This window comes from Dufourea novaeangliae, unplaced genomic scaffold (genome assembly GCF_001272555.1).
Source record: "Dufourea novaeangliae isolate 0120121106 unplaced genomic scaffold, ASM127255v1 scaffold119, whole genome shotgun sequence".
Classification (NCBI taxonomy): Eukaryota; Metazoa; Arthropoda; class Insecta; order Hymenoptera; family Halictidae; genus Dufourea; species Dufourea novaeangliae.
In genome coordinates this window covers 57,859-69,420 of record NW_015373992.1, presented here as the reverse complement: position 1 = coordinate 69,420, position 11,562 = coordinate 57,859, and the positions used below count along the sequence as shown (strand labels likewise).

Here is an 11,562-nt window from a genome sequence, read left to right as displayed (position 1 = left end):
GAGACGTCAACCGGAGAGCCACGTCGTCCTACGGACATAATTAACGGGGTTAACGTATCCGTCTAGTGTAACGTAGACGCTCACACGCCATCTAGTCCACGGCTGATTTCGACATTGTTCGATCGGTCACGAACTGTACAGACGCGAGAAGAACGTTCGGCTATTTTTCTGTGGGAGGGATCGATCCGGTAGTTCCAGGGGGCAGGGGCGGCGGTGAGGGCGGAAGTAGATCGGCCTTGCGGGACGGCCGTGGACGCGTGACTAGCAGAACATATGGATGTGCGCGATCGCAACGAGGCGATCCCATCCGCAAAGAACGCTAGAAATAATAAAGAAAAAATTCATTCTAACTTGGAAATGTACGATTCCTTCGGTTTCTTGATTGTTCAATGATCGTTCTCCCGTGATTCGTTGGTTCACAGACGCGGTCACGTTCTTCCATGCCCGAGGCCGGCCGAACGTGACCGAGACAGAAGGAGTTCACGCAAAAGTCACGGGACGCAACTACCGCGACCAGAGATATTCTACCCAGGATGCCGCTGGGTTTCGCGACTCTCCAGAGGGTCCGAGTCGCGTCACGAGAGTGCGGCAGGGTAACCAGCTGAGGATGTCGGAGCAAAACGGGCCCAGCGAGGGCACAGGACCTGGTCCGGGACCGGGTCCCGGCTGGTGGCAAACAGCCTCGCAGTCTTGGAAGACCAGCTCCGTCGGGTCCTCTTCCTCGTCCGCTGGCCCCACTGCTCCAGACAGCTCCGCCTCCGTCTCTGCGTCCTGCACCACATCTACCTCCGGCCTGGCAACCACCACATCGACAGCTCCGCCGTCCAGTTGTTGTTCCTCAACTCCCGGAGGACATTCCTGCACCATCACCGCGGCTCGCACCACGGAGACGGGGAAAAACGTCTCCGTGACAACGATCAACGTACCGCCGAATCAAGACTTACACGATGGTAATTAACGAGTTCAATCTTAGCGTACCCTACTATATACTCGATCTTTTTTTTAAATTGTCCTTAGTCCTGAGGACCGTTTGCTCACGAAAATGATTAATGGATGTTTTAGGAAAAGGTATCTGCAAGTACCTTACCGGCCAGAACGGCGTCACGGTGTCGGTGGTGTCGAGCTGCGGTTCCGTTCTCGGATGCGGGAACACGAGCGTGGTGTCCACGACCGGAATCGGGACGAACGCCGTATCCCATAGCATAGGAATTGGTATCGGTGTCGGTGTCCTGGGTCAGAACGTGGACAACGACGCCGAGGACAGCGACGGCGAGATAAGCAAGATAGATTTCCGCGGGGTGAATTTACGGACGAAGAAGAAACGGGATGTGTCCGGGAACGGTGAGAAAATCGGGGACGGGGACGTCGACGATGGGAACGGTTGCTACGACGGTAACGATGCCACCCAACAGCAGCCGGAGAGGCCCATGTCGTGGGAAGGGGAATTGTCCGATCAAGAGATGTCTTCCAACACGATTACAAACCAAGTTTGTTTACTTGATTATCGATGAGAACCGAAGTAGATCATGGTTAAATAGTGTAATCTTTAAACTAACACTGATGTTTTCCATGTAGGACACGCACGAAGAGACATCGATGGAAGGTGTCCAGGTCTGCGGGTCGAGTCCCGGACCAATGGAGCAGAAGTTTCACATAAAACCGGAGCCAGATTTTCGATCCAGCCCGGGATTTGCGTTAGGTTCCTTCCACGATGCAGGATTGTCCCTGCCCCACGGTCAGCAGATGCAGCAGCAGCAACAGCAACAACAACAGCAACAGCGAAACATAGAAAGCATCGAGCAGACGCAGCAGAGCGAATTGCCTCTTCTCGTAGGAAAACTGCTCGGTGGCTATAATAGCTCCACCCCGAATCACAGTCCCGTGTTAAACCCAAGACATCATTTGACCAAACATAGCCACACGCGATCTCAGGTACCACAAATGAACAGACCACTGTCGACAGTGGTGTTTTGATTGTACAGGGTGTTAACAAAAATGTGGGACGCTTTCACATGGTAGATCCTACATGACAAACTAAGATGAAAATCAACAATAACCAAATCACGTTCGAGGCTTCGTTTCCGAATTATTAATTGGTGAAACTATGGGCGAAATACGTGTAAAATACGTCTGACGCGACGGGTTATTCTATTTGAGAGGAGCGTTCTTCAACTGCTTCACGAGGTGGTTGCATTCGTTTCATTTTATCCCCTTTAATATCGAATTAATTCTAAAGGATACAAAACATACATACACATATTTTGCACTATTCAGGTTCAAATGACATTACAATATTTTTTTTAACTTTTTTTTCTTTATTTGAACAAAAAAAATAATGAGCATAATTATGCTCATCCGTTGTTATTGACTGTATATTGACATTTTGATAATGTGTAAAATAACAAAAAGAAGCAAGTAACAAATTTCATTTTTTTTTTCTATATTATATAAATACAAAAAATCGATTTAAAAGACATTTTTAGTAATTATGTAAAATTGAAAAAGACCTTACGTCGCCTTCCCGCGGATGGTTTCCCCATGGTGACTTAATTAGAGTAACATTAACAGTATATCCAGAATGAGACTCGAGCAGAGCGTCAAGTACCAAACTATTCCTTCCGAATGAGACTCTGGCACGACGCATCTATCATGCACGACATAATTATTAAAAAGATGTGTGTAAAACATGTTTCTTACATTTTTATAATTATGGATAGTGGTTGTTTAGCACATAAAAAACAGGCACATTTTTAGCACATCTTGCCATTTTATTACACTGTTAATGGGTTAAATATCCCAGGAACCGATGAACAAACAATCGCGAATATTTTCGGTTATGTTTACCTAAACGGTGCCAGTATTACAAAGCCAATAGCAAGTAAAAAACAGAGGATTGTAAGTGCTCTTAAAAATCTTTAAAATACATGCGCATAATTATGCACACGGAGTCTGAAGAAGTTATTTCATTCATTTGTGTCTCACTGGGTCGTCGACCGAGCTCGTGTATCAACTGAAAATCGTTTGTTCGAGTAGTACAACCCATCGCACTAGACGTATTTCGCGCGAAGTCTCGGACGCAATCTCGTCATTCTTGATTTTCGTCTCAGTTTACCATGTAGAATCCACCCTGTGAACGTGTACCCACACTTTTATTTAATACCCTGTAGTTTAGCCAATCGTTTGTACAAATTTCTCCTTTTTGGAAATGCTCAGGTACCGTCACCGGATTCTGCGATTCACTCCGCGTACAGTGTGTTCAGCTCGCCGACGCAAAGTCCCCACGCAGCTCGACACTCTGCCTTAGGCGCAGGAAGCCCGGTCCCATCGTCTTCGCTCTCCCTCTCGCGACATAGCTTCAACAACTCAACCTCCTCGTTGTCGTTGTCGCTGTCGCACTCGCTCTCGAGGAACAATTCGGACGCCTCGAGCAGCTGCTACAGCTACGGCTCTCTCAGTCCGCCCACGCATTCGCCCGTCCAGCAACCAAGACATCCGCAGCATCATCAGCATCAGGTAGCACAAGGAAGCCCCCTTCATCTGCCGGCGACGGCCTCGTCCGGTGTTCCTCATCATTATTCCACCACCGTGCCCGGTTCCGAGCTCTCCCCCGAAGGGCATCCAACCGGTGACGACCAGGAAGATTGTCGAATACCATCGGCCCCATCCGGTATTTCTACCAGGCAACAGTTGATCAATAGCCCTTGTCCAATATGCGGTGACAAGATCAGCGGTTTCCATTACGGAATCTTCTCCTGCGAGTCGTGCAAGGGATTTTTCAAACGCACCGTCCAGAACCGGAAGAATTATGTGTGCCTTAGGGGCGCCGGGTGCCCGGTCACCGTCGCCACCAGAAAGAAATGTCCGGCTTGTCGGTTCGACAAGTGCCTCAACATGGGTACGTTGGGATAAATATTGTTTACAATAGAACAGGGATCTTTTGAGTGTTCCCATATAATACGCTGTCGCCGCAGTATTGCCCCGAAGAATTGCATTTAGCAGTGCTCGACATTATCTAGCGCAAAAAACCTTAGCTAATGTAATTCCAAAATGCTAAACATACTTAAGTTTGTAATGGATCTTCATATTCATTGGGAGTCCTGTGATTATATTTCATAAAGCATTGTTTTCCACAGGTATGAAACTCGAGGCGATCAGGGAGGATCGTACCAGAGGCGGAAGAAGTACCTACCAATGTACCTACACCCTCCCAGCTAGCCTGGTCGGGAGCCCCGCTAGCGGCATGACCGGCGACAAACTAGGAGCTGGTGGAAATTGTAGTCCAGCTCCAGCTGGCAGCGAGCATTATTATTCCGTTAGACATCACTCGAATCATTCGCATAAAATGCAAGTGGTGCCGCAGCTTCTGCAGGATATCATGGATGTGGAGCATTTGTGGCACTACAATGATAACGATCGAATGTCCGGAGGACAGCCAGGAGGGAGTAACGTGTCCAGAAGCAACGATGGTATGTTGTTAGGGGGAGTCGGATCTGTAACGGGAAACGATGCTGGGTCCGGAGTCGAGGGTTCATCCAATGGGACTGCGGGGAATGGGAATTTGAGTAACAGAAGAGACAGCAGGTCTTGTTCCACCGTTCCCGGTGTTACCAACGACCAACGAGCGCCATCTATCAACAGCAATTCACCGTTGAGCAGCAATACGAACGGCAACTCGACTCAGCATCCCGATTTCCTGTCGAACCTCTGCAATATCGCCGATCATCGACTGTACAAGATAGTGAAGTGGTGCAAAAGTCTCCCATTGTTCAAAAATATTTCGATCGACGATCAGATTTGCCTGTTGATCAACTCCTGGTGTGAGTTGTTGCTCTTCTCGTGCTGCTTTCGCAGCATGAGCACTCCCGGTGAAATCAGAGTGTCTCTCGGCAAGTCGATTACTCTGGAACAAGCCAGGCAACTTGGCTTGGCGACCTGCATTGAGAGGATGCTCGCGTTCACCAATAATCTGAGAAGACTCAGAGTGGACCAGTACGAATATGTTGCGATGAAGGTCATTATTGTCAAATACATATAGCATTAAGGGACGAAAAGACTGGATTGGGAGGAAAGAAGAACGTGTTTCGGGATAGATATTCACTTGATAATGTTATAGCAATGTCTTGGAGTGATTTGTACTTTTATTAAGGTCATTCTACGACAAACTTTCCGAATTGCTACGAATATGATCCTAATAACGCTACAAATCATTGTGAAACATTCTGTTGTCTGTCCAATAAGATCTGCAATGGTGTCATATCCGATCTTTTCAGTTTCTGTCAGCAGATATGCAACTATTAATTTTAATTGGGTAACTAATACATTATTCTTCTCCAAATAGGTAATAGTGCTGTTGACATCCGACACAAGCGAACTGAAGGAACCAGAGAAAGTGAGAGCATCTCAGGAGAAAGCCCTGCAGGCGTTGCAACAGTACACGATAGCAAGGTATCCTGAAATGCCTGCCAAGTTTGGCGAGCTGTTACTCAGAATCCCAGACTTACAAAGAACATGCCAGGCGGGGAAGGAGTTGTTAAGCGCGAAACGTGCGGAAGGGGAAGGTAGCTCGTTTAACTTGTTGATGGAATTGTTGAGAGGAGATCACTGAATCATCGTCGCAACAAACAATGCCGTGAGTTGAACACATTGCTGTGATAACGGGCGAGGATTAGCTAACAGTGTCAACAACTCGTTTTCTCGTTGCAGATTCCATGCTTATAGGGTCCATAAGCTTAGGGAATCGGATACGTTAGATAACCAAGAAGCGGACAGAATTAGAAAGAAACCCATAAACCTTATGGTCCATGATACATTAGTTCTCGGTGAAGGGACTACATTCTTATAGGACTAATTAAGAAGGCGGAACTGCTTGACGCGTCGAGCAAGAACGTAAAACGACGTTTTTTTCTCTCTTATTTTGTTCTTTATTACTATTATATATACATATATATATATACATATATATGTACATATACACATATATATTTTTTAATGAAAATGCTTCCATGCGGGTCTCGCGCGACGCGAGCCCGCCCCGACGAAACACACGAATTTCGAAGCGGCCTATGGTATGCTCGAAATGTCCAACATGCATATAACTCTATGCAAAAGAGACTGAAAGTTTAATCGACGGAGAGATGCAGAGCATTTACTTTTACGATAATAGCGATGTACAGTGACCGACGGATTGTGAGGGAGGGAGAGAAAGGAAAAATATAGAATGTGTGTATATGTGTGTGTATAAGTGCAAGTGAGCTTGAGAGAGAAAGAGAGAAAGAGAGAGTCGGTATCAAATAGCATAAAAATGCTAAATTTTATTAGATAGGTTCGGTCCGTTCAATTATTGAACGACGAATAACAGAGTTTTACCCTTAACGATTATTCTAACGATAAAACAACCAGTATTTTGTATTGTTCTGCGCTTACTTAAGAATGGGAGACGGAACGATGTCTTGTATCCCGGTAATGAAGTGTACTTAAAAACATGAGTCGACCAATTGTTTACTTATAATGCAGTTAATCATGTAATAATTAGTCGTTATTAACGTCTAGCTAGCGTATTGTCCACGGAATATTATGGTTTTTATCTATCACTCAAATACATCTCTCTTTTCTTTTCTTTTCTTATTTTTTTTTTTTTATTCTCTGTATATGTTCTAACGCCGCGCCAACGACGGATGAAAGATTTTTCTACGTTGACGACGATGTATGTCTTCGTTTTGATCCCGCAAAGAACGCTCGCCGCGGTTACTTGCTTTTGTAAATAAATTTTATCCTGAATCATTCGGTTTTTCAAGCCGAGTGCTGATCGGGAGACGCTTTGGGATAATTTCTATCGAAGCGACACTTGTTTGTTGGAAAATTGTACGACACACTTTGTCGTTTAAGGACTAAGACGGTTTATACTTTGTCATGTTAAAATTAAAATATTAGAACCGGTGATCAATGATTTTTCTTTGTTTTTTATTATTATTATTTTATAATGTTTAAGAGGCGCTGGGGGAAATACCTGTTGCCTCAATACTGGTGCAATTTCTGAATTCGATCAAATGAAAAAGAAAATGTTCGTTTAAAAATCATTGGTTCGTAGATGGGAGCTGGAAACTCCTGCTTAGAAATAAGAATACTCATCTCTGTCGTTGGTACTTTAATGAGACTGTCATATCAGCGCATTATTCTTTCCGTTAAAGCAACGATAAAGTCTGTACCAGGTTTCTTTGCATCAAAGTTTGTAGGTCATCTTGTCATTGTGCATGTGGTGTTTATAAAAAACACTTAGGGAACAAAAAAAACATCATTTTCATAAGAATTATAATTTTAATTTTCAATTGAAAGTCTGGTAATTAAAACAGAATTCTCTGCACGTCCGAATAAAATTCTTTTTTCTATTGAAACTCGTCAACATAGAAATTATTTGTTGATTATTTTTAATGAAATATTCTGTGCGAGCGTACATATCGTATGCATAGCGGGACATACAAAAGTATGAGGTTCTGTTTGGTAAATCTGATTTCTCTGTCAACTGTCAGACAACCGTTTTATTCTTGATCGGAACAGGCTAACTAATTCATCAAATTGTGGAAAACGAACTTGACGAAAATGTTACTGATGGACAGACAGAATCGATGTAAGACGCCCAGTCACGAAGGTAGCTTCGATAATTGAGCTTGTTTGAAACTTGAAACCGTTTAGTGTGTCACGGGGTCGCGTGCAGAGATACCCGAGGGAGAAACTTGTTTCGATACTGTCGCTGTAATTATTTAAAAAGCGTGACAGTAGACACTATTTTTTTTTTTTTTTTGTATCGAACAAGATAACCGATGAGACGAAAGTGAATTTTTTATGTAGGAGCGAACTGTGGCGAAATTCTTCTGTCGATAGAAGTATTACTAGCACGGTAAATTAGTCGAGTATTATGAAACGAATGAGAAACTGACGTATTTGTGCCTTCAATAAAATTTAGTACTTTAATCCTTTTACAAAAGAAAAAAAAGTGTACCCTTTTATATGAAACTTTTGTGATGGAACGTAGAGAAGCAAAGAGGTCTAAATAAAACGGATAAGAAACGATAGAAATATTGTAAATATTTTATGTAGAGTTAACGATCGACAGTCTGATTAAGATTAATTATCGATGAGGACCTTTTGCGAGCGGTTCGTCGGAGCCTTCGATAAGCTTCAGGTTTTCGAAAAATGAGTAGCTTTTCAACTTAAAAGCTTATCGAAAGCTCGATAAAAACCGACTGAATTGGTTAACTGACAGCGAACGGCGCCAATCTGAGCACAGTCTATATATATTTTAAACATTTACACGAAAATCAGCTTCAATTAGGCTCACTCAGTAATCTTCTTTTTTCTTATATTCTCGGATTCGATGTTCCATTTAAACTTAAAAAAATTACGAGCAAGAAAAGCACTAAAATTGAAACTGTTTTGTATTTTTATTGTAATAGAAAAGAACTGAATGGGTCGATTAAGAACCGAATAATGATGGCTCGCAGTTTGAATTGCGACAGAGATAAAATTCAGCGAGTATTTTCAAAAGAAAGAATTCCGACGGTAAATGTCGCCCTCCATCTTTAATTCATGCCGTGTTCGTTAGTTTTTGAAACAGATTTTAACGATCGACCGGGTGAACGAGCGACTGAAATAGGAGAGTTGAACGGCACTAATTAACAAAACTGAGGGAATCGCGAAGCGAATAATACTGTAAATAAAAAAAGAATACAGAATAATATTTTGTTGCGACGAACGGATGGGAAATGAATAGAGAATAGAAAAGATGGAGCGAGCGACCGGTGATGAGAGCGAATCTATAAGTTAGTGGTATCGATTTAAACGGAAGAGCAAGATATAAATTTATAAAGATATTCAATATACATCTTGTTAACAAAAAAAAAAGGATTAATTAATTTACATTCGATTAAGAAGGGAAGATTATTGGAGAAGTATTTGTAGTTCGATTAACATACGCTGTCTTCCGTTTGCAAGGGATAAGATAATCGATCGTGAAACGGAGAACGAGATTTATTAAGATTTATCTGCCGATCATGACAATATTCGGACGATGGACTGTGGAACCTATAACGAAATTGTAATCAAAGAGCTTAAAGGGAACGATTATTGAATTGATTCCTGAACGAATTCCGTTATGGTCGTCGATGATTCTTTGAATAAGGATGAAAAACAATAAAGAGATCGTGCAACATTTATTTGATTTGTAATAATAATGGCGAAAATAGGCCAGTGTTAATTGTAAAATGTTGTGAACCGATTTAAATTAAAAATCGTTAATCGGAAGTTATTTATGATTCTACTTAATATTAATCGTAGGTTGTCGAGCGTAAAATTGTTGAATTCCTCATTGCTCCCGATGGGATACTTTAATTAATTTATCTGGCGAAAAATATTGTTCTGTATGCGTCCGCACGATTGTTACTTTTACATTGTTTTTCGTTTTTTAAGCGACAGGTGAACTACGAAATTGTTATTTTTGTAGGTATTCAGTAGTCGAGTCGGTCAATCGAAAGATAGACAGGCCGCGCGAGTGTTAAAACACAAGGACATTTCATATTCTCGATACAGACAGATGGCTATTTAAACGCTATTAGAGGGTAGTTTTATACATACATGATCATTAAGAAATAAACAAATTTTTATAAAACACCGTGTCTCCCCCTGAAAAGCCTTTGCACGCACCACTTCCTTCGTAATAAATAATACTGTCCAATAAATTTTAATCTTAGTTCTATTTTGCAATATCCACTGGACGGTTCTTGTAGAGTTTCTCGCTTTAAACATGAATCCGCAAGCAGAATTAACACATGTTATGTTATGATACTTACCGAATTCGTCTTGAAATCCTCTAACAGATAGGCGTAAAAAAATTATAGGTGTATTTGCAAAAAATTGAAGGTGACCTTGAAAAATCATGAAAAAAAAAATATGATAAAAAATGTGCTATAATCATGTTACGTCCTGCGTTGTGGTCATTACTTTATTTATAATTTCGGGTCTTGGCTCTTTTAAGGTGCTAAAGCACGCTCTGTCTAAGCCTACCGGTGAAGTACACAATTAGGATATGAAACGGGAGGGATAGGAAATCACTCTCGTTTAGAATAACAACAAAGATATATTCTAACAGTAAAAAAAAAATATAAGATACAAATAAATCTTAACATACTAATGATGATGAAGATGAATGATAAATTCGTGGGCGCTTTCAGTCGATACAGTCGGGATTTCGGGTCCTTGAAAGGGCGGAAGACTCGCTGGCGCTCGGAGCCGTGACACAGGGTTTAAGGGGGGAGACTCCGTGGCCCGTGCGCTGGCCGTGCACTCACACAATCAACGGGAACCGTGTATGTATATGCGATGTGCAAGAGAGACAATCGATTTCGTAAATTCCAACTTCTGTCTGAACAATTGCACAAATGAACTTTTTACGGGTATAGAACTCACGGGTAGACTTCCCTACAGGGTGGTCTGGTCCGTATAAACGCCAATAAACACATTCTAATTGAAAGAATTAGAATTTTAGAAAGTGTGCGATTGTGACAGACGCCGATGAAAACACAAGATGGCTGCACAAGTCACATTTTGTCAAATATCTCACGATTTAATTGTTTTCTCGTCAAAAGCAGACCAGACCACCCTGTACACTACTATCACACTATCGTGGAAATTCGATTTGAGTCACTTTATCACTTCTGGAAGGCACAAGTTGGTTCCTACGATTTCATGCGTCCAGACGCAGAAATAAACAGTGGTATAGTTCAAGGATTCTCCGCTAGCGCGATACATTGCACTGCGGGATACATTGTCAGCGTCCCGGACATTGCACTTCGCGTCTTACAAAACTCGCCTGTAGGCCGCGCATAATCGCGAAGTCACGTCGCACAAGGAAGAAATATCGTCACGGAACCCCAAACTGAACAGCTGAGTGACCGTTATCACCCAGCTCGCTGTCGCGTGCAAAGATTGGAGCGAAGCGCGACTGTCGAAGAGCGAACGTACTTGCCGATGAAGAATGACACACGAGCCGAAACTAAGAGAGCGTTTAAACCGAAGAGAGGTAAAAAAAGAGCGCGTTCACAGAGAGCTTTTCTGGTTTTGAACAAAACCTTTTATAGGTTCTTCCCCCCTCCCTTTATTAGAAAACGTGGAAGATATGAGGTAGCAACAGGCTATGATTCGCGACCATCGAGTCGCCGAGGCGGAGTTTTAGAGGAAGGACGACCACGCCCGTTGCTTCCACGTGTCGCTGAATTAACGATTCTCATTCGTTCTTCGCGTTTGAAGGTGATAAGAGAAAAATGTGCAATGAAAAGAGATTCTGGGACTACAGGATATAACAATCACGTTAAAGCTCTTTTGAAACCATGCTATACCCGATAAAAACATTTTCGATCGGATTGCTAATAACAGAGTAATCTCTACTGATCACGATTCGTGGTTCACCGCTGTATATATACACCGGCGAGCAAACTCGGCTTCGACTAGGGGAAACAGTAACGTAAGAGTAAAGGCCTCCTACCGCTTGATAAATTTATTTTAAATACTGAA

General features: G+C 42.5%; 1 protein-coding gene across 1 annotated transcript; it reads left to right on the top strand.

The window, feature by feature from the left end:
* Nucleotides 1-598: 598 nt before the first annotated feature.
* LOC107187781 (nuclear hormone receptor FTZ-F1 beta) lies at nucleotides 599-5,610 on the top strand. Its single transcript, XM_015575956.1, has 6 exons — nucleotides 599-950; nucleotides 1,063-1,487; nucleotides 1,576-1,932; nucleotides 3,214-3,895; nucleotides 4,134-5,011; nucleotides 5,339-5,610. Exons 1-6 carry the CDS (start codon nucleotides 608-610, stop codon nucleotides 5,603-5,605), a joined length of 2,952 nt encoding a protein of 983 aa, XP_015431442.1. The 5' UTR covers nucleotides 599-607; the 3' UTR covers nucleotides 5,606-5,610.
* The last annotated feature ends 5,952 nt before the right edge of the window (nucleotides 5,611-11,562 follow it).